Source organism: Lissotriton helveticus, chromosome 6 (assembly GCF_964261635.1).
Source record: "Lissotriton helveticus chromosome 6, aLisHel1.1, whole genome shotgun sequence".
Taxonomy (NCBI): domain Eukaryota; kingdom Metazoa; phylum Chordata; class Amphibia; order Caudata; family Salamandridae; genus Lissotriton; species Lissotriton helveticus.
Window position 1 is genome coordinate 1,841,510,680 of NC_136067.1, and position 22,778 is coordinate 1,841,533,457.

General features: G+C 47.3%; 1 protein-coding gene across 7 annotated transcripts in view; it reads right to left on the minus strand.

Annotated features, from left to right (window-relative positions):
* Positions 1-22,778, minus strand: part of ANGEL2 (angel homolog 2) — a 427,641-nt gene that overhangs the window by 197,852 nt on the left and 207,011 nt on the right. For all 7 annotated transcript variants that reach the window (XM_078649760.1, XM_078649759.1, XM_078649764.1 and 4 more), the window contains one exon: positions 3,250-3,668. In XM_078649760.1, coding sequence (XP_078505886.1) covers positions 3,250-3,668 — 419 coding nt within the window. The remainder of the gene's footprint in view (positions 1-3,249; positions 3,669-22,778) is intronic.

Genomic DNA, 22,778 nt, shown 5'->3' on the forward strand with positions numbered 1-22,778 from the left:
AGGAGTTGTAACAAAGTGTAGCCTCCGTTTGAATAGCCATGTGAAAAGGTCTACTGGTTCTGCGGCGTTTGAAAGGAGGTAGTGGCTTAAGGTGAGGTGGTCATGACACCCCCTCTGTTCTAGAATCTCTGAAAGGATCCCTGGGGCAAAGACTTCTAGAGAGCTCCCATAGCCTTCAGATATTGGTGCCCTCCTTTATCTTCTCGAGCTTATGGTCAACCTGGGGTTTGAAAAGGTGCTCCCCATTAAAGGGCAGGTTAAGCAGATGCTGCTGTACATCTGGGGTGAAGCCAGAGACGCAGTTTACATGTCGGTGAATATGGACGCTTGAGTTGATAAACTGCACTGCTATGTCAGTAGTTTCCAGGACACACTGAATGGTTGTATTGGAGATGATCTTTCCCTCAGAAACTACCCCTTGGCCCATTTCCTATACTGTTCTGGGAGGTGTTGGAGGAGCTCGTCTATTTTGGCCCAGTGTGCCCTTTCAAAACATGGAGAGCAAGCTGATAGAATTGGCGATGCGCTAATGGGTCGCTCATTGAGCGGCAACCAAGTTAAGCAACCGCATCGATCTCCCTGCTCTCCTGGTCTGGTGGAGGCATATCACTGGGCGCTGACATGCTTAAGGGGCGTATGGACAACGAAGAAGTCTGGAGGGAGTTGTCTTCTAATGTATGGGGAGCCTGAGGGGGAGGGCTTGCAGTTTTTATACACCCTGGGGATGACCACCCTGGCATTAACAGACTCCTAGAATACTTTAGCAGTAGTTTATAGCATTCCCTTGAGCATAGGGAGGGATTGTAGATAATGCTGGACAGAGGAAAGCGCCTCAACGAGGAAATCCTAATCAGACTGGACCTTATGCATCTCCACCTTAAGAAAAGTGGTGCCCGATGCAGAAACGCATGGTAAGAGGCCGCATCCTCTGGCGGGGACAGTTTGGTAGGGTAAAGGTTTGGGTCGTGGTTAGCAGGTGGGTCGACATCATAGTCGTCCCATGGATAATCATGGGGCTGAGGGTCAAATGGGTCACATAAGGATCTAGTGGATAAATTGGATGACCCCCTCATGTATGAGTGTTGGGAGCCATTTGGGGATTCAGGAGGAGGTGCTCCAAGTTTTTGAATTGAAGTAGGGATAGGAGAGGGCAGAAAGGACTGGAGAGATAGAGGGGGAAGAAGTGGGAGGAGGACAGTGTCCAGGAGGTAGAGTATTAGTGCCCCGAGCCTAGTGTTTTCTGATCTTGGACGGTGGTTCAGGATTTGGTGCAAGAGCCCCCTGAAAAGTCAATTACCTCTTGTGAGGGGTAGGTACCTGAGCATTAGGAGGAGGATGGGCGAAGATCCTGCTGGTTTGTGGGTGGATGACAATACTTTTCTGCTTGGCACTGAGTTCCTCATGTAAACGCTACAGGATGGGCTGCTCCTGGAACTCCGATGCAGTGGAGGACAGTGCATTGGAAAAAGAGCGTTTCAGAGTCGAGGCTGGTTTCAGACTCGCTGGTGCCGAGGGATGTTTAGGCGTCGATGAAGTTCTTGGATCCGCGGGAGTCTACCAGGTCTCTGAGGGAGTTCTCGGCGCCAGGAGTCGAGTCTTCGGAGGATGTTTCGGTGCCAGAGGCTGGCTCGGAGTAGGATCCAAGTTATGTTTTGGTGCCCTCAGGAAGTGGCTGACTGGGGGCATGATGCTGGGCTTTAGGGCTTGACGCCCAACCCCCTCGAGGACGGTGCTTGGCCTCGGTTCGATGGCGGAAGGAAGCATGGCACACAGATGGTCAATGTCTTCCGTAGTTTTAGCCTGAAATACCACTGATTCTTCGCTCAAACTCAGAATGAGAACATGGCTCAGGCTGAAATGAAGAGGCTGTCTGCCGGAGGATCTCAGCCCTATGGACTCCACAATGTCACGGTCCCTGATGAGGTCCAGGGTGTCTTCTCCCTGCTGCTGCACCATGGGTCATCAAGCGAGGCTCACATTGGTACTGCAACGTCTTTTTGCTGCGGAAGGCGTGGTAGGAGACCTTGCCACCCTCTGGGGACGGACAGAGGTTGCAAACCTGGTGGAGGTCATTCCAGGGATACTTTGCACGACACTGTGGACAATTTTGGAATGGAGTCCTTTCCATCACGCAGTCATGATTTTCAGGGAACCAAAGATGGAGTAGGCCCTGAGATGGGCAAGGGCCCCAAAGGGTGCATTTAACCCAGGCACAGAGTAAGACAAAGGTAGTGATGACGCCGAAAGGTACTGCAAGCAATGATTGTTTTCACTGATGGAATGGAGAATCCGAAAGCGCTCGAAGATGATCACAGCAAGACATCGATCTAGAGCGGTGGATACAAGGCTGAAAATGTTGTCAAAGCAGTTATTAGGAGGAACATCTTGTGCAGAACCAGCCAGATAAACCCAGGCATTAGTTGGGAGAGTCAAGACAAATGGTCTAACTAGCAGAACTTTATGAAGGAATGTGGGATATTAGTCTTAAGTCTGAAAAAATGATTCTCAACAAGGCTTAAAATAGTTTGCGAGCAGAAAGCATCTTCACACTGTTGGCAGCTGCTCAGACATTCCTGAAGAAAATATAGCAGAATGCCAGTGGTTGAACTGGAGTAAAGGAGTTCAAGAGGAGTTCTTGGATTTATGTGAAAGATGCCTTGCCTGGAAAACCGGACAGGTGGGACAGAGGCTTATGTTGATGAGTTTCATTTGACTTTGAGGTGTCTTAAGTTTCCCTAACTCCACTTTCCCCCATATTGGCTCCCCTGCTGGGGCACAGAGATTCACAGAATAGCAGTTTCTACATGTGAGTTTCGGAACTTTTTCTTACAAAATGAATATAGTTAGTTGTACACGTTCGGTTTCAGTTGATGATTCGATTCTCTTTCTTTGCGTTATTGGCATGCTATTAATTGACCTTCATTTATGAAATGTTTTAATTAAAAAAAAGCACCATTATGTATTAGGTACTTCGCCTGCATTACTCACTATGTTTTTCAAAGTCAACAGCTATGCACAATTCAGAAACTGGTTACAAGTTTTCCTCTATACAAAATGAGACACAGGTTCTAAGTGTACAGTTAAGACAATTATATGTAAAAAAAATGTCATTAAGTGTTTAAATGAAGGACAAAATACAAGCTCTTAAATAAGAGTAAGTGAAACTTTTGTCATCCAGTCAACATAGTAGACTTTTATATATTCCCTGTAAACAGTGGTTTCTTTCTTTAGAGGATTAAATAATCCTACCTTTCCAATGGTAAGCCCCTCATAGTTCAATTTGCCTTCTTTTATAAAGCTATGCAATGGAGAGCCGGGCACAGAGTTGAAGTCACCACAAAGGACGATCGGACAGAAGTCACCGTCTGCCTGGAGGGCCACACCTGCAATCTCTGCCAGCAGAATTGCAAGCTGAGTCAGTTTTATGTCCCCTCTCCGTGGATTATATAAAAGATGTGTGTTCGCAACGCAAATCACAGGAGTGTTAGGCTCCAAATTTGGTTGCAGAAGCAGTACAAGTCCGACATTGTCTCTGTCCAGCAGGGGGATATCAGAGCGGTAAAACTCCACAGGGTTTGATGAGACGAGGACAAATTTGGATGTTTTAAAGCAGATCGCACAGCCATCCGGTTTGCTTCCAGTTCGCATCTTGTACTCGCAGTGATAGCCTGCAAAACATATTCAGCTAAATAATGTGACAACAGAGAGGCATCATATTTACAGTAGACATGAAAGAGAATTTATGAAAAACAAGTAGTACATAAAATTTTTAAGAGAAGGTAATTTCTTTATAGTGCTAAATAAGCCAAACAATATTAAAAGGCGGGACAAAATCTAGTTTCCGTTTTTTTCACCAAAAACAAGGTTCTCCGTTCAAAGCTTTATATCACAAGGCAGTACACTGTACTCTTTTAAAGGCCTCAGCATAGCCCAAGCTCCTAATTGGCATATAAAGGAAACACATTTATACACACAAAGGTAGCTTTCCTACAACAGAAATGCGGGGTACAATGCAGTGATAGACTAATCCGAGGGTTCCAAACAGTGCCTCACACAGTGTTTATCTAGTACTACAAGCGTACCCAGGAGAATTAAATCTATATATCTTGTACAGAAACACGATAGATTGATTAGTCAATAGAAAGGAATATGGTACTTACCAGTATGCATCTGTTCTTGGCATGTAGGGCTGCTGATATTTATATCTATGCATAGATCGCTGCCTAGTGTTGGGTCCGGATGATTGCACATTGTTGTCCTGGAAGAGTCTTCGAAGTATCACGAGATAGGTGGCTCCTCCCCTGGACTACAGTGCGCATGGGCATCCCCTCCATGCTCAGATTGTTTTTCGCCATTGTGGCAGAGATGGAGTGTGATATAGTAAGTGATGACCATGCGTTAGAATAAGTGTGAGTGCTACAGCTGCGACAGGCACCGGGGAGGAGGGCGGCCGATATAAATATCAGCAGCCCTACATGCCAAGAACAGATGCATACTGGTAAGTAGCATATTCCGTTCGAGGCATGTGGGCTGCTGATTTTATATCTATGCATAGAATAAATAGTAGTACCCTCCTTATTGGCGGTTGCCCGTGCCAGCTGCAGCAGTCTGAAAGAGAGTTCTAAGAACAGCCTGACCTACAGCAGCTTGCTGTTTTGAGTGTACATCCACGCAGTAGTGTTTGGTGAATGTGTGTATGGAGGTCCATGTAGCTGCTCTACATATGTCCTCTAGAGGAATGTTACCTAGGAAAGCCATGGATGCCCCTAATTTGCGTGTGGAATGCGCTCTTGGGGGAACTGTTAACGTGCGTTTAGCCTTTTGATAACCGATCTGGATGCACTTAACAATCCATCTGGCTGTACCTGATTTAGAAATTGGGTTGCCTTTGTGCTGTGGAGAGAAGGCAACGAACAGTTGTTTAGTTTTCCTGAAGTCTTTAGTCCTGTCTATGTAATACAGGAGAGCCCTTTTAACATCAAGTGTGTGTAGTGCTCTGTCTGCCACTGAATCAGGATTGGGGAAGAATACAGGTAGTTCGATAGTTTGGTTAATGTGGAACTGTGACACTACCTTGGGCATAAACTTGGGGTTGGTGCGGAGCACAACCCTATTAGCATTAATTTGAATGAAAGGCTCCTGAATAGTGAGGGCTTGCAGCTCGCTAACTCGTCGTAGCGACGTAATTGCGACCAGAAAAGCCACTTTCCATGTGAGAAATTGTATCTCACAAGAGTGAAGAGGTTCAAATGGCGGGCCCATGAGCCTGGTGAGGACTATGTTGAGGTTCCAGACCAGCGAAGGCGGGTGTCTTGGAGGAATGACCCTTTTCAGGCTCTCCATGAAAGCTTTAATGGCTGGAACTCTGAAAAGGGATAGGTGCTGTCTATTTTGAAGATAAGCCGCTATTGCAGCTAAATGTATCCTGATGGAACTATACGCTAGATTACACCTGTATAGGTGCAGCAAGTAACATATGATGTTTTGCGTGGAAGCATCAAGCGGATTTATGTTATTATGGGAGCAATAGATAACAAAACGCTTCCACTTTGCTGCGTAGCAGGCCCTGGTGGTAGGTCGCCTAGCCTCCTTAATGATGTCCATACAGTCAGGAGGCAGGTCCAGGTAGCCAAACTCTATGACCTCAGGAGCCATATTGCTAGGCTCAACTGCTGCGGATCTGGGGGCTGAATGTCTCTATGGCTCTGAGTGAGGAGACTGGGCGTGAGTTTTAGGCGCTGGTGGGGAACCACGGAAAGTTCTAGGAACGTGGTGTACCACGCCTGCCTTGCCCACGTTGGAGCAACCAGGATGAGCGTCACGGAGTGTTGCCTCAGTTTGCGTGCTACCAGCGGTATGAGTGGTGCTGGAGGAAAGGCGTACGCAAATTTGTTCGACCAGTTCATCCATATCGCATTGCCCTGAGGCTGCGGGTGTGGGATCCTGGCAGCGGAGGTGCTGCATTTTGCGTTTTCGTGGGTGGCGAAGAGGTCTATCTCTGGATGACCCCACTGGTGGAAATATGGTTGGAGCACTGAGGGGTGTATCTCTCACTCGTGCATCTGATGGCTGTGCCTGCTGAGCAGGTCCGCCATCTGGTTGTCCTTGCCTGGGAGATGTTCCGCCATGAGGAACATGTTCCTTTGAATGGCCCACTTCCACATGCTCTGGGCTAGATGGGACAGCTGTGGAGAGTGTGTCCCTCCCTGCTTTTGGATGTAATACATTGCAGTCCTGTTGTCCGTCCGGATCAGCACGACTTTGTTGCAGAGATGCAACTTGAATGCCTTCATCGCCATGAAGATTGCCATCAGTTCCAGTAGGTTGATGTGCATCTTCCGCTGCTGCGGTGTCCATAGTCCCTGCACTGTATAGTGGAGGACATACGCTCCCCAGCCCTGGAGAGATGCGTCCGTTGTCAGCACGATCTGTGGCACAGGCTCTTGGAACGGTCGTCCCCTACAAAGGTTGTGTGTGTTCAACCAATGCAGAGAGTTGTATGCACGACCGGTCACCAACACTAGGTCTTTTAGCTGTCCTTGAGCCTGGTTCCACTGGCGCGCCAGGCATTCCTGAAGCGGACGCATGTGTAGCCTCGCGTGGGGGACTATGAAGATGCAGGAGGCCCACATGCCTATGAGTTGCATGAACACCGGCGCTGGGAGTGAGTGTTGTGGCCTGAATTTTTTAATCAAAACATGCATGCTGTTGACTCTTGCTGCGTCTTGGTTGCGCTGTGGCAGCGAGCGTGTTGATTTCCACCCCGAGGTACTGCTGTACGTGTGGGGGGTGAAGATGGGATTTCTGGTAATTGAGCGAAAAACCCAGACTGTGTAGGAGGTGAATTGTGCGGGACATGTGGTCGGCACACTGCTGGGCTGACTTTGCCTGTACCAGCCAGTCGTCCAGATACGGATAGACATGGACGTGTTGTCTCCGAAGATGCGCGGCTACTGTTGCTAAGCACTTCGTAAACACTCTGGGGGCTGTAGTGACCCCGAAAGGCAGGACCTTGAACTGGTCATGCTGGTTGTTGATGGTGAACCTGAGATATTTCCTGTGACTGGGGTGAATGGGAATGTGGAAATAGGCATCCTTTAGATCCAATGTTGCTAGAAAATCTCTTTTTTTTTTGCAGAGTTTTATATAGCGCGAACTAGACCCAAACCGAATCAGGTATCAGAGCGCTTTACATATTTTTCCAGTTACGTTACATGAGGACACACTTGACTGAGCAACGGCAGAACTTGCTGCAGCGTGAGCATGTGAAAGTGTTCTGAGAGGATGTATTGGTTTAGAGGTCTGAGGTCTAGATTGGGCCGGAGAGACCCGTCCTTCTTTGGGATTAAGAAGTACAGTGAGTACACCCCTGTACCCTGTTGTCCAAAGGCACGAGTTCTATGGCGCCTTTTTGCAGCATGGAGATGACTTCTTGCTGCAATAACTGCATATGCTCGGCGGACATAGGACGGTGCCTTGGGGGTATGTTGGGTGGAGTGGAGGTCAGTTCTAGACAATAACCGTGTTGTATAAGTTGTCTCACCCACCTGTCCGTGGTAATGCTTTCCCAGACTGGCAGGAACTGCCTTGAGTCTCCCCCCGACCGGTGTTATATGGTCGGGGGCAGTGACAAGGCGTCACTGTTTGTTAGTGGCGGAGGATCTGGTATTATTATTTCCACGTCCTCTGCCCTTGCTGCTGTTCCCATGGTATCCACCCCTATTGTTCTTGTTATAGGTGGTTTGTGTGCCTCCCTTGGTGTATTGAGCTTGTTGCGACGCTTGTCCCTTTTGAAGCTCCCCTGTTACCGGAGCGACGAAAGGAACCGCCCCTGAACTGCTGAGACTGCAGACCTCCCATGGATTTCGCAGTTTGTCTCCTTAATCTTCTCAAGAGTGGTGTCTACCTCCGGACCAAACAGGAAGTCCGGGTTTACTGGTTGATTGAGCAGGGTAGTTTGGATCTCCGACTTAAATCCAGAGATGCGGAGCCAGGCATGCCTTCTGAGCATAACGCTAGTGTTTATGGCCCTAGCTGCTGTGTCGGCTGCATCCAACGCGCACTTAATGGACGCGTTGGAGATTAACTTCCCTTCTTGTATAAGCATTTCTGCTCCCTCCTTATAAGTGTCTGGCAGGTGTTGCAGTAACTGCTCTAACGTGTCATAGTGTGCCCTGTCATATCTTGCTAACAGGGCTTGGGTATTGGAGATTCTCCAAATATTAGCAGCTTGAGCTGCTACACATTTTCCAGAGGCCTCTAAGATCTTGGATTCTTTGTCCGGAGGAGGAGCATCACCCGTTGTCTGAGAGTTCGCTCTCTTGCGAGCATTAGCCACCACTAAGGAGTCCAGTGGAAGTTGGCCCTTGATGTAGGTAGGGTCTACGGGCGCAGGCCGGTACTTCCTCTCAATTCTTGGGTTCACCACCCGTGCTTTAGTGGGCTCTTTAAAAATGTCACTTGCATGTTTGAGCACACCTTTGAGCATAGGTAGGCTGTGGGGTTTTAGGTTTAAACCTATAATAACTGATAAAACCCAACTGAAAGAAAAATAGCCCTCACCGGTGAAAACATATAAACACTGAAAAAACACCTGCACAACCACAAACTAAATGCCATGCAAAGAAAGGAAAAAGAAAGTGAAAGAGTAATTTTGTTCTTACTGAAGGGGTCAATAAAATGTAACTTTGTTATACAAGCTAGCAGTAAGAAAGACTGGCTAACATTATTCTGCTTGAGCTTTGTTCTTTAGGGATGCCACTAATATATTGTTTCTTCTTCCTTTTACTTTTTTCAGTTTTATGGCCTTTGGTCTAAAGATGCAGGGTTTAGTTTCACGTTTTAAGTTTAGTTTAATTATTTTATAAACTGTAGAGAATCAGGACATATCAAACTCACATTTGATATTTTGGCTGCATTTGATTCTTTCACTGATAGGTAAAATGGCTAGTTTCAAAAAAATCTTTCCTAATATGTGTCATCACATTTACCCACAGAGAATGGGTAAAAACCATTAATACATCAGACCATAGTTTCTAGTGGGTCAGTATTGATAGTAGGTGAATGGCCAACGCCTCAGGCTTTAAACATTAAATGCAAGGTATAGTGACAAGTATATATTTCGCCAAGCATCTGGGATAGTGGTGAAAACGTGACACCAGACTTTTGGAAAACACGGAACGCAGTGTCACTTGTTATGCTCTGGTTCTTTCCAAGTTCAACAAAGATTGGAGTGATATTGTTTGTATTTGTAGTGATTCAGCTACGTATATAAAAAATGTGTGTGATGACCTGTCAAAATTGATACCCGAGCTGAAGTGATTCCTTGTAGGAGATCATTGCCACTTGTTAGATGGTATGCTGGAAGCATCTTTACAATCTTCAGAGTTAATGAGGGATGCAATTGACTTTTTAGTTCATTCTGGTGCACTGTTTTCTAATGCCCAGGAACTAAAACGCAAATATTTATCATTTCGTGCTTTATGTGGCATCAAAGAAAGAGTCATCCCAACTGTGTCCCTTAGCTGACGATTCTCAGCCCAAGGGGCTATGAATGCTGAGAGGGCCTTTTCACAAAAGTTTACATGGGAAGGAAAGTGCACATGACCAAAGACTCACTGAAGAAGTATTTTATTTGTATGCTGTAGTAATATAAGATTAATTTGCAAAAATCTCTTTGGACCTCATATACACTATACGTACACTGTCTCTATACCATGTTCTTTCAGTGCAGAAAGCGAACAATGATGTTCTATAAACACCGAAAAAACACTTTTTCTGTTGTTTTTAGTGGCGTGAAAATGTGTAACCACTGATAACAACTGTTTTTTAAGATATTGAAAACACTGAAAAAACCCCACCAGAATTTACCAAAAATAGAAACTGAAAACAGGACAGCCTAAGCATAGGCAAAGTTTTGATAGATCTTTCTGATGTGGAGAATGTATCAAAAAGAAAGTCTTCTTCCACGGGGTCAGCGTGCATATCCACGTCATGGTTTTGTGCCGCCCTCTCAATCAGTGCGTTGAACGCAGCAGTGTCTTCAGTAGGCGAAGGCTTGATAGCATATGAAAGAGTATCAGGGGTGGTGTGAGGGTCAGCAGGGTCCACGTTGTCAGCCCACGGCTGGTACTCATCCTGATCAGTATCAATGGGATAGTTGAACTGGTCCTCATTGTCCCCTCCTTCCACATCCTCAGTGATATATGTGGGAGAGTAATGCCAAGAAAAAGGGGATTTACCTATGCCTCTTGTGAGCACAATTGTGCAAACGTTAATGTACAACAAAGAGAAAACCACATCAATTAGTTAACTCTGACATTTAATTTATGTCATTTGCTTTTGAACTTTTGTAAATTTTGATTTTTTAGAAAACAAAGAAAGATACATAGTCAACTAAACATTGAGCAAACATAAGTTTTGCCAGGGAAAAGCAAGAAAAACAATGTATACAATCAATGAATTGAAACAAGTGAAATAGTGCAAACAAATTACCAGTGATAAGCAGCTATTTACAAAGCAGTGAGGGTAACAGTATCATCATGTCATATCAAACAATATACGTGAAGAGGTTAAGTCTTATTCATTAACAACCCAGATTCCTGTCGCTATGTGGTCACCAAGAGAACATTTTATGTGAGCGCAGGAGTGGGAACCCAAAACTCAATTTGGACAAATACAATGACTTGTTGCCAAAAATGACTTTTTGCCGACGCGTTTCGAATCCCAATGTACAAATCATCGGATTCTCATCAGGGCGTGGAAATGTATCCGCCGAGACTGTTTAGAGAAAAGAAAGGGGGAGCGAGTTTAGGAGGCTGAGCCTTACATAAATAGTGTAAAAAGCTTTATCCCAATGAATGCACCCGAGGGTGCAACATACCTCATGCGACCAGTGGTTTTTGGTCACTCAATCATTTTATAAAAAATAGTCATCAAGCACCGTGGATGTCAACCTGCAAGGGAGCAACGTAGCTGTAATCAGTAAATGACATGTAGCTGAGGGCTTGCACAACTCCAAGAACATGGATTGTATTTAAACAGTAATTACCTTCGAATCTGATGCGTTCAGGACTCGAGGTGAAAGGGGAATGGTTTTGGTTCCAATATTCTGTCCCTTTACATATTCTACAAACAAAAATAGATGTCTGTTCTTAGCAAAAGACTACTTATGTCTCAATTTAGGATGGCCATGGTAAAAAATTGGAATTGCTTACTTTGTGCGCGATTTGGGAAGGAATAATTTCCGTCAAGAGTCCATTGTTTTGGACCCTCGGTGCGGTGTGTGCAGCGTCAAGATGGAAGGCAAAACTGGTACAGTGTGCCGACTTGATTGTTTGATATGACTTGATGATACTGTTACCCTCACTGCTTTGTAAATAGCTGCTTATCACTGGTAATTTGTTTGCACTATTTCACTTGTTTCAATTCATTGATTGTATACATTGTTTTTCTTGCTTTTCCCTGGCAAAACTTATGTTTGCTCAATGTTTAGTTGACTATGTATCTTTCTTTGTTTTCTAAAAAAATCAAAATTTACAAAAGTTCAAAAAGCAAATTACATAAATTAAATGTCAGAGTTAACTAATTTTCTCTTTGTTGTACATTAACGTTTGCACAATTGTGCTCACAAGAGGCATAGGTAAATCCCCTTTTTCTTGGCATTACAATAGGCCCTACCTACCCTCTTTCCCACAGGGCCAAACCCCTCCTTTCTTCTCATATGTGGGAGAGTAGGCATAGTCCTGACCATATGATTGCACGGGCTCAAAAAGTATAGGAGAGGTGGTAGAGTCTCTTTTTCTTCAGCGGTATCCTATAATGTTCCATAGGTGCTTCAGGCCAGATCTTACGCTTGTAAACTGTGAGTCGACCTGATTCTGAGTCGATGTATAATTTCGACTGGTTGACGTGGGACGGTGGCTGTAACACAACGTCTTCCGTCCGAGGCTGAGCGGATGCAGCAACTGACGTCGACTTGGCAGATCCGGTAGCCTGTGCATGTTGAACAGGTTTAGGCCGTGCTGTCGGGGGCAGTCCGAACATCGGCGCCGTAAGCATTGGCGACGGACTGACTGCCTTCGACTCGACCGACTTCGATGGTTTAGTGCGTTTGAGGCCTTGCGTCGAGTTGAGCTGTTGTTGCGCTGCAGGAATGCCCTTGTGCTTCGACGTGGTAGGGTCTTTCGATCAGAGTTTTGGCTTCGGGTCGAAGGCCTTGACCAGCAGCGGCTTCTTCAACGTCGGATCGATGGTTTTCCGGGCTTCGAGTCCTTCGGAAGAGCCGCCATCTTTGGAGCCGGAAGTCGACGCCGACGGGAGCGTGACGTGCTTTACTGTAGACACAGGCGTAGTCGATCCGATCTTCGGTTCGACGCCCCCTTTCGACCCCGAGGGGTCGATCGCATGTTTGGACTTGGAAGTTTCCGAAGTCGTCGAGCCGATGGTTGTCTTAACCAGTGTCGGTTTCGATTTCGTGTCTGTTGCTTTCGGTTTCGATTTCTCCACTCAGCGTGGGCGATCGACCGAGGGCTCTTTGGAAATGTTCGTAGTCGGGCCTTGAAGCGGGACTATAGAACGGTGTTGAAGATCTTGGCTAAGGCCTTCTGGCGATGCCTCGACCTGAGCCACGGGAGAGTCTTTATTGGGCCCCGCTACTGCGGTTAGGCCTAGCTCCTCGCTGGAGTCGTCGTCGACGGCTCAGATAGGTTGTACGTCGTCTCCTACCTCGACGATGTCTTCATCATGGACGTAGAGTTCTCCCCCGTCCTCGTTGTAGGTGGCGTCTGGCTCCGATGCAGGATCCGAGTGCTCCGGATCCTCTTCTTGTACATGTTCTTCGTCGTCACCCCCGAAGATGTTTTCTGGGTCTGGTGCCAATTCTCGCGCCGACTGTCATGCAGCACGTCGAAGACGGAGAGTTTTCTTCGACCTGAATTTCGAACAGGCCATGCAGCTGGCCTCGTCGTGGTCCGGTGAGAGACATTTGTTGCACACCGGGTGCACGTCGATGTGGGGATATTTTGAGTTGCAGACGGGGCAGCGCTTGAACGGACTCCGGTCGATCGTCGAGGGGCCTTTGGCTTCGAAAGGCAAAAAGCCTTCCGAAGTCGAGTTCAAAGAACTGGAAAGGTAAAAGGCACCGAACGAAAGACCATACCGACGACCCTAAGGCCTTTTGGCCTCGAAAAGAGTAACTTTAAATATAAATTCCGAACGTGAGTAGTACATCCGAACCCAATGGCGGAAAAAAACAATCGAGCATGGAGGGGATGCCCATGCGCACTGTAGTCCAGGGGAGGAGCCACCTATCTCGTGATACTTCGAAGACTCTTCCAGGACAACAATGTGCAATCATCCGGACCCAACACTAGGCGGCGATCTATGCATAGATATAAAATCAGCAGCCCACATGCCTCGAACAAGAACATTTCCCTAACCAATATCGACAGCACCACTTCGCAAATTTGCATTACTCAAAATATGCAACTCACTATTATTCAGTCCTTAACATGAAAAAAAATCCTAGTTAGCCAAGTTATGTGAAATGTTTAAGTCCCATAGAAAGCTTTTGGATGAGCTATAGAAAAAAAGTCTGGCGCACATAACATAAAAGCAGGCCTACACAAAGTGTTTAGTTTCTTGTGTGCTAGAAAGCAGTTCAGTATTTTTTTTTTAAGACAGTGCAGCAGATCCACATGCTGTTTGATGCTTCACGATTTTTCAAGCTTCAAAGTTGAGGTCGCCAGAAGAGGGCGCTGGAACTGAGGTCAGATGACGCCACCGAGCCCATATAGCACCTGCCCTGCATACCAACGTCAGTTACCCTATTCTTTTTTTTTTTCCTTTAAGCTTCCAAGGTGAGGGGGTAGAATGATAACAAAAAAGTCTTCATAATACCAGAAGAATCCATAAGGGAATCTTATTAAGTGTGAAGAAATCATGCAACAAACAGGGTAGTGGGTGGGGCAGTGAGGAATGTACAAACAGAGTATCCACCAGAAAGACCATTACAGTAGGTAACTTTCTTCTGATGGATACATCTACCTGCAGAACATATTCCATAGCAATACCCCGCCTAGGAGGAGGGTTGATTACACCAGGTAGTCCAATAGGACCGATCTGCTGAAATGACCATCCCTTTTTCACTTCAGAGTCGAGACAATAGTGTTTAGCAAATATGTGCAGGGAGGCAGAGGTACCTGCTTTGCAAATATGATCAAAACTCCTCGAGCACGAGAAGAAGTGGTAGATTTGGCTCTGGTGGAATGAGCACGGATCCAGTCAGGTGGTTCTTTTTTGGCATAGCATGCCTTAATGCACAGAATTATCCATAAGGTAGCGTTCTCTTCTGGACCGCCTTTCACTTTTTGCACCACAGTAGCAGATGAATAGTTGATCATTCAACTGTGCCCCTTGGTGCGATCATGGTAGTAATTGCCTGCTCTCCTGGGATTTAGCTGATGCAACCGTTCCTCCTCCTTTGTGGGGTGACAAGGAGGGTAAAAATTGGGAAGAGTGATGGATTGGGCAAGATGAAAAGGGGTGACCACTTTGGGAAAGAAAGCAGCACTGATTCTCCACACCAACTGGTCTGAACGACAACTAAGGGCTTGTAACTCAGACTCTCCTAGAAGAAATTATTGTAACAAAATACAGTTTTGATAGTTAACAACCGAATGGTACAACTGTGAAGGGGCTCAAATGGTGCTCCCATCAAAAAAGTAAGAACCAGGTTCAAGTCCCATTGATGAACCACAAAAGTAGTGGGAGGAAAAAGGTTAGTCAGAGAAAATTCATTACCACTGGGGACTTAAACTGGGATGGCTGATCTAGCAGGCAGAGGCAGGCAAACAAGGCAGCCACATAACTCTTCACAGTGCCAATGGCATATCCCCTCCGAGCCAAGGAAAGTGCAACTGCAACACAATGGATAACTTGGCCTGCAAGGGATCCACGCCGTTGTGTCCACACCATGCAACAAAGTTGCACCATCTGCACAGACCATCTTAGTGGAGGGGCGACGCACAGATAAGATGATATTTCGGTTGCAGCTGAAAGGAGCTCAGTTGTCCCCGCTCAATCTCCATACATGTAAGGGAGAGAAATTGCGGCCTCAATGGTAGAGCAGGAGGTCTACATACCACAGCCTTCTGGGCCAATCCGGGGCAATAAGAATGACTCATGCCAGGTCTTGGCAAATCTTCCAAAGAACCCTAGGAATCCATGCATAGTTCAACTGAAAATCAACCCCCATGACTCCCCTCAACTGATATTGGAGGGCAAAGAACTGCAAGCATTGAGCAGTTTCTGAGTAAACAAAAAAGTCCACCAGAGGGGTGCCCCACTGGGCGAAGATGTCCTGGATTATCTCCAGCAGAAGACACCACTTGTGATCGGCAAGATGATGCCAGCTCACTACGTCGATTCTGACAATCATAGACCTCGCTAGGTGGTTGGCTGTGAGCCAGATCCCTTGACAGTGTGCCCAAGTCCAGTCTTGCAACGCTTCCAGACAAAGGGGAGACCGTACTCCTCGTTGCTTGTCGATATACCACTTTGTCGTTGTATTGTCTGTTAAGATCTGGGCAGACCGACCGGAATCAGAGGGGAGGAAAGCCCTGAGCGCTGACGGAATCGCCTGAAATTCCAGGAGATTGAATTCAGCATCTTCTCTTTCGAAGATCTGGGGCCTTTGATCTCCAGATCCTCATCCCACCACAAGGTGAAGGCCTCCATCGCTACCATGGCCACCGCTTTTACAGGAGCAAAGGAAATCCCGAACGTCAGGTTTGCCTGGTTTCCCCATCAAGCCACTTCTGACGCATTGCTGGAGGAGATCATGATGGAATCTGCCAGATCTCCACCGTACTGTAACCACTGCCTGCGAAGGCACCACTGCAGGGTCCTCAAGTGCATGCGTGACTAGGAGAAGGCAGGAAGACCTAGGAACTGCAGGACTCTGAGAACTAGAATTTTGACACCTGGTTGGAAGAAGGAAGTAATATCCAGGATGTCTTGGACTCTCTGTGAGGTCTGGAAAACGTGCAGAAGATTAGTGTCTAAAACCGATCCTTTGAACTGGATTCGTAGCGGGGGGACCCACAGGCGAGATTTGGGCTTGTTGATCGAAAAACTCAGGTCGAACAGCAGTGCTGCCGTCGACTTCAGTTGGCATGACAAGCGCTTTGTCAAACTAGCTGTGAAGAGCCAGTTGTTCAGGTACAGAAAGATGGGTATTCTAGACAGTCTGAGATGGGCCTCCACCACTGCCATCACCTTTGTGAAGACTCGAGTTGTTGAAGTCAATCTAAAGTGAAGTACCACAAATTGGTAATGTACAGAGCCCACCAAAAACAGCAAGTACTTCTGATGAGAGTGCAAGATAGGAATGTGGAAGTACGCATCCTGCAAAATCAGGGACTCCATCCAGTCTCCAAGCTCCAACACCAGTAGAATTTGAGCTAGGGTCAGCATCTCGAACTATCCTGTTTGAGGAAGAAGTTCAGGCCCCTAAGATCCAGGAAAGGACCTTCTTGGGCACCAGGAAGTAACATGCATAGCAACCTTGGCCCCTTTCCTTGTCGGGCACTAAATCCACTGCCCGTTTGAGGAGGAGAGCTGCAACCTCATGCTGCAGAATGGACAGATAGCTGGGAGGGGGACAAGAAGGGAGAGGCAGGATGGGAGGCAGCACCTGTGGGAAGGGGAAGGAGTAGCTCTTATAGAACACCCTTCCACCAACAGGCCTCGTGTAGGATTGAGGAAGAGAACTAGGCCTGCTTTCCTGGGGCAGCTGGGGAAGGTGATGAGGGTTTTACAGTAGATGCTCGACCCCTGGAGCTGCTGCGGCCTCTGTACTGCTTGACAAGCGGGTTTTGCTGCTGTTGTTGCAGGAGTGACGATGGGTACTGGCGGAAGGAGAAACTTCGACCGAAACCCCGTAAGAAATTAAAACTCCTATAGATCATAGTCGGCGGAGGTTGTTAGCCTAATGAACGCAGAGTGGGTTTACAGGTTGTTAACCTTTCCAATGCAGTCTGCCTTATCTCCACCCCCTTTTCTGAATCATTTTGTCCACCATAAGCGTGGAAGGGTATACTCAGATGTGAGTCCCTTGCTCATTGCACCATCAGGATTCAAGCAAGCCGGGCCGACGACGGCTGAAATGCCAGAAACCGGTCCACGGTAGCTTGTTTCCTTCCCAGTATAAGAATTGGCTTGGTAGTTTGGTTTGCCCTGTTCCCATCATGCACTGGGACAGGAACAGACTAATTTGCATGTAGCCAGGTTCTGAGCTGGGATGGTGCAGTGAGCTAAAAAACGGTGATGGATCAAGCCCTGATCTTTGGACTGGGTAAGAGTGCTCTGCTTAATTCAGACACTCTGTTCATCACCACCCCCTTTTCTGAATCATTTTGTCCACCATAAGCGTGGAAGGGTATACTCTGATGTGAGTCCCTTGCTCATTGCACCATCAGGATTCAAGCAAGCCGGGCCGACGACGGCTGAAATGCCAGAAACCGGTCCCCGGTAGCTTGTTTCCTTCCCAGTATAAGAATTGGCTTGGTAGTTTGGTTTGCCCTGTTCCCATCATGCACTGGGACAGGAACAGACTAATTTGCATGTAGCCAGGTTCTGAGCTGGGATGGTGCAGTGAGCTAAAAAACGGTGATGGATCAAGCCCTGATCTTTGGACTGGGTAAGAGTGCTCTGCTTAATTCAGACACTCTGTTCATCACCACCCCCTTTTCTGAATCATTTTGTCCACCATAAGCGTGGAAGGGTATACTCAGATGTGAGTCCCTTGCTCATTGCACCATCAGGATTCAAGCAAGCCGGGCCGACGACGGCTGAAATGCCAGAAACCGGTCCCCGGTAGCTGGTTTCCTTCCCAGTATAAGAATTGGCTTGGTAGTTTGGTTTGCCCTGTTCCCATCATGCACTGGGACAGGAACAGACTAATTTGCATGTAGCCAGGTTCTGAGCTGGGATGGTGCAGTGAGCTAAAAAACGGTGATGGATCAAGCCCTGATCTTTGGACTGGGTAAGAGTGCTCTGCTTAATTCAGACACTCTGTTCATCACCACCCCCTTTTCTGAATCATTTTGTCCACCATAAGCGTGGAAGGGTATACTCAGATGTGAGTCCCTTGCTCATTGCACCATCAGGATTCAAGCAAGCCGGGCCAACGACGGCTGAAATGCCAGAAACCGGTCCCCGGTAGCTTGTTTCCTTCCCAGTATAAGAATTGGCTTGGTAGTTTGGTTTGCCCTGTTCCCATCATGCACTGGGACAGGAACAGACTAATTTGCATGTAGCCAGGTTCTGAGCTGGGATGGTGCAGTGAGCTAAAAAACGGTGATGGATCAAGCCCTGATCTTTGGACTGGGTAAGAGTGCTCTGCTTAATTCAGACACTCTGTTCATCACCACCCCCTTTTCTGAATCATTATCTCCAAAAAGGCACACACCGTCACAAGGGAGGTCCATGAGATTGGCTTAGACATCAGACGAAAAATTGGAACGAAGACAATGATGCCTGACTGAGATGGAGGTGTCCAACGCCCTGGCAACTGAATCTGTGGTATCCAAGCAGGATTTGATGATGTGCCGCAAAGCATTCTGTCCATCTTCTACGACCTCTTGAAAGTGTTAGCTCATGTCGGGTGGAACAGGAGGTAAAAGCATTTGCACCATATCCCGGAAAATATTATATAATGCAAGCAGGAAACTGGTATTAAGGGATTACGTGCCAGGATTCCTGCAGTGAAGGTTTTCTTCCCCCAAGCCTCCTTTTTTAGGTCTTGCTGGCGTGGACTCGCGAGATTTTATGTTGTTTGGCAGCTTACACTAGCGGGCTTTAAGCCGCGTCCCTCTTTCCCATTGGCCGGCGTCACAGTTTATGCTAAACGGTGGCCAGCCATTGGGAAAGAGCATTCTCTGACGTACACTTTTCTCTTTTTTTGACGGCCCACTTGGACAGCGCGGGTGCCGCGATTAGACCACGCTTTACTTTTAATATGTTGTAAGTAAAGCGCGGGTGCTGCGGCTGCCTGGCGAGCGCTTGTTGCAGTGGGCGCTGCATACGTGTAGATTGGACAGCCAACGGCAATATTAGTGTCATATCCAGTCTTTCATGTTCATGCCCTCCCCCGTGCCCTATGTCCCCCACCCCTTCGTCATTCAAGATGCTAGATATTCAGACGTGGGAGTTGATCCCAATGCCTCCGCTCTGGCGAGTGACATTTTGTGACGTAACCTACAATAGTGTGTGTAATGATGGAGCCACTCTACTGCCTGCTTCCATATCCTGTTCCAATGCTTGTTGGTCTGGCCTGGCTCTGATCCTGTTTCCCTCCCTGCAGAAGCCCATCCCGGACCATCCCCTGCACAGCAGCAGCCTCTGGGGCCCCACCTGCGACGGCCTGGATCTGATCGCAGAGCGCCTGGAGCTGCAGGTCGGAGACTGGCTCATCTTCGACAACATGGACACCTACACGGTAGCAGCCGTCCCCACCTTCCACGGCTTCCAGCATTCCCAGATCCACTACGCCATGCCCCGGCTGGACTGGTAAGGACCCTACTACTCTTCCCTGCTGCGGGGCTGATTCACAAAGCTCTGGCCTTCTACCTTAAGCTGTGACCAATTAATGCGGATGTTCAATTTGTGGTTTTAAGTATGAAACATAAAATGTGCATATGTTTACTCAGGGCTTGTCTTTCTTCCACTCTTAGAATCATGTATGTATATTTTAAGGGGGAATGGGTTATTTTTCTATTGCCAATAAATATTTTATTTATGACCTCTTTTGTGCATCAGCAGTTGTTTATCCTGTAGTGTTTGGAGTAGATTTTGCATGTGCTGATGCAGACTCCCCAAGATGGCTGCGTCAGTAGACATGTATTTACATTGGCTTCGCTTGACAGCTGCCATTGCAGCTCAGAATGTTGGTGGGGCTTGTTCGTCACTTAGGGACCCCGTTGGCAAGGGCAGTGGTTATAAACACAGACAATGGGGATAGGAAATGTTCTACAACCAGCCTTTGCACAATAAAATTAACACCAGCCTGCTCTCACTCTGCCTCACCAAGCCCACCCCCTCCTCTGGAAAGGGAGGTGTGAAATACTTAAATTTGTTTTTGGGGGGGGATTGTGTAACTCAAATTGCCACCCTTTAAAAAATGTAGGGGGAGTCTCTTGAAACAGACAAAAGAAGAGTACGCAAGTCTTTTTCCTCTACCCCGCTGCACCTGATCACTGCCTCAGACATTATAGACCATGGCCGCCCCTGATCTATCTCTCCAGAGATGGACCAGATGACACCCTGCTGCCATGATTACCTCTTGCAACAGGCCAAGCATACAAACCAGGGAACCTCCGGTCATACCACTGTTGTGGTGAACCCCCTTGCTTTGGTAGTTACAGTGAGGGTGGGGCCTCTTCTGATCGTAACTCGCATAAATAAATAACACTGAAGGAATACAGCGTCAATAGAAGGAAAAACAAACAAGCATTTACAATGCAGCGCAGCGCTTGGTGGAGCAGTTGTGCACGGAGTGGCGCGTTTTAGCGGCGCATTTTTAAATATATCCTGTTTTTTGGTTTTCCTTTAAATTAATTTGGCATACTGTTTCCCCTGTTTTAATCGCCCCACACTTGCACTGTAAAATTATTTAACTCACCGCTGCTTTGGCGGGTCCGGTCCCTTCACCCGTATCTCGGCGGACCTCTTGGGGGAAAGGTAGGACGCCTGGCGGCGCCATCTTTGTTGTCGGGCTAGTTGCTCGCGTGCAGGAGGTTTGACCTGCACTTAAGGAGGGTATACTAGGCGGCGCCCTCTATTTCGACTCCCGCATCATAGTGTTAAGCGCGCAGCGCTTGGTGGAGCAGTTGTGCACGGAGTGGCGCGTTTTAGTGGCGCATTTTTAAATATATCCTGTTTTTTGGTTTTCCTTTAAATTAATTTGGCATACTGTTTCCCCTGTTTTAATCGCCCCACACTTGCACTGTAAAACTATTTAACTCACCGCTGCTTTGGCGGGTCCGGTCCCTTCGCCCTTATCTCGGCGGACCTCTTGGGGGAAAGGTAGGACGCCTGGCGGCGCCATCTTTGTTGTCGGGCTAGTTGCTCGCCTGCAGGAGGTTTGACCTGCACTTAAGGAGGTCATGCTGACGCGCAGCGGGTCCGCGCAGCGGGGTCGCCGGATTTCCGCCGGAGTTACGCCAGAGTTCAGCCCGTCTGCGCCCGTCCGCGATGAGGACGGGCTGGACGCTGGACTCTCTCGTACGGTCCCGCAGGTAAGCTATTCCTACTCCTTCCAGGAGATATTAGCTTTTAAACCGTCGCATCTGCCTTGCACACATAGATTCTCTCCGGAGGGTCTAACACACTCCCCTCTCTGTCATACCTGCAAATCTACATTTTTGCCACTTGCCCCCTCTGAGACTAGCTATTTGGATTCCTTAATACCATCCGGGGCAACCCTGACTAACAATGGTTTCCTCGTTAACGCTAGGTCCCTTATTAAAAATAATATAGCGTTTCATGAGTTCGTGTCGGTCAGACAACCTGACTGGATGTTTGTGACTGAAACGTGGGCGTCTGAGGCCTCGGGTCATGACCTATTACTGGCTATTCCTGATGGCTTTAAATTGCTCAGACAGGATAGACTTAAACGTAGAGGGGGGGGGGGATTGCTGTCCTCTGTAAATCCTCTCTGCCCTGCTCGATAAAATCTCTGTCCGTGGCCTCGGATTCGTTTGAGGCACTGTATTTTTCTATTCTAGCTGCCCCCTCGGTCTCATTTACTGGCATTCTTGTTTACAGACCTCCGGGCCCTAGAGCTGCCTTTAGTGGAGATCTTCTGAGAATTCTTGAACCCTATTTTGGAAAGCCCCATCTCTCTATATTGGGGGATTTTAATTTCCACTTGGACAACCTGAGAGATACTGATACTGTTACGTTGGTGGACTCACTTAGAGCCTGTGAATGTATCCAATTAGTGAATAGCCCGACTCATCGGGCGGGGCACATTTTAGATGGCGTATTCACCAATGACTCCAGACTCTCAATCGGCACACCTGTCCCCTTAGTTTGGTCCGATCATTTGGCCATACCGATTCAATTTGAATCTGGCCTGGCAGAGATACCTGTTGTGACCATTAGTACTAGAGGTCCGAAGAGGAGCTATAGGAATATCACGAATGAAACCCTCGCTCCTTATATAGAGACCTGTAGCTCCACGTCTTTAAAAGACATTGACGAGGCAGCTGATGGGCTGGCTGACTATCACCAAGGCTGTTGATGAGTTAGCCCCCATATCCTATCGTTACTCGGCACGCCTTAAACCCTCTGCTCCTTGGTTTACCGAATCATTAAGACTCCTGAGACATGGCTGTCGAAGACAGGAGAGAAGATGGAGGAAGTCCTGGGACCCTATTGAAAGAGAGGCACATAAGGGTTTGTTAAGAGATTACAAAGCGAGTGTTATCAGAGAAAAGCAGGAGTTCTTCTCAAATCTCACTTCCTCACTTACCTCTTATAGGGAACTTTTCAAGATCGTGGATTCCCTCTGTTCCCTACAAATGCCGGATCCTTTTGTGGGTTCACAGGAGCTCTGTAACAATCTATCTGAGTTTTTTCATAACAAAATTGACGATATATATATCTTTCTTTGGAAACTCAGAGGAATACCCTGGGAGATCTCTCCTTCCAAACTACATCTAAGCTAGAATTTTGGCTAAGAGACCCCACCAAGAGTCTTACCCACTTTCCAC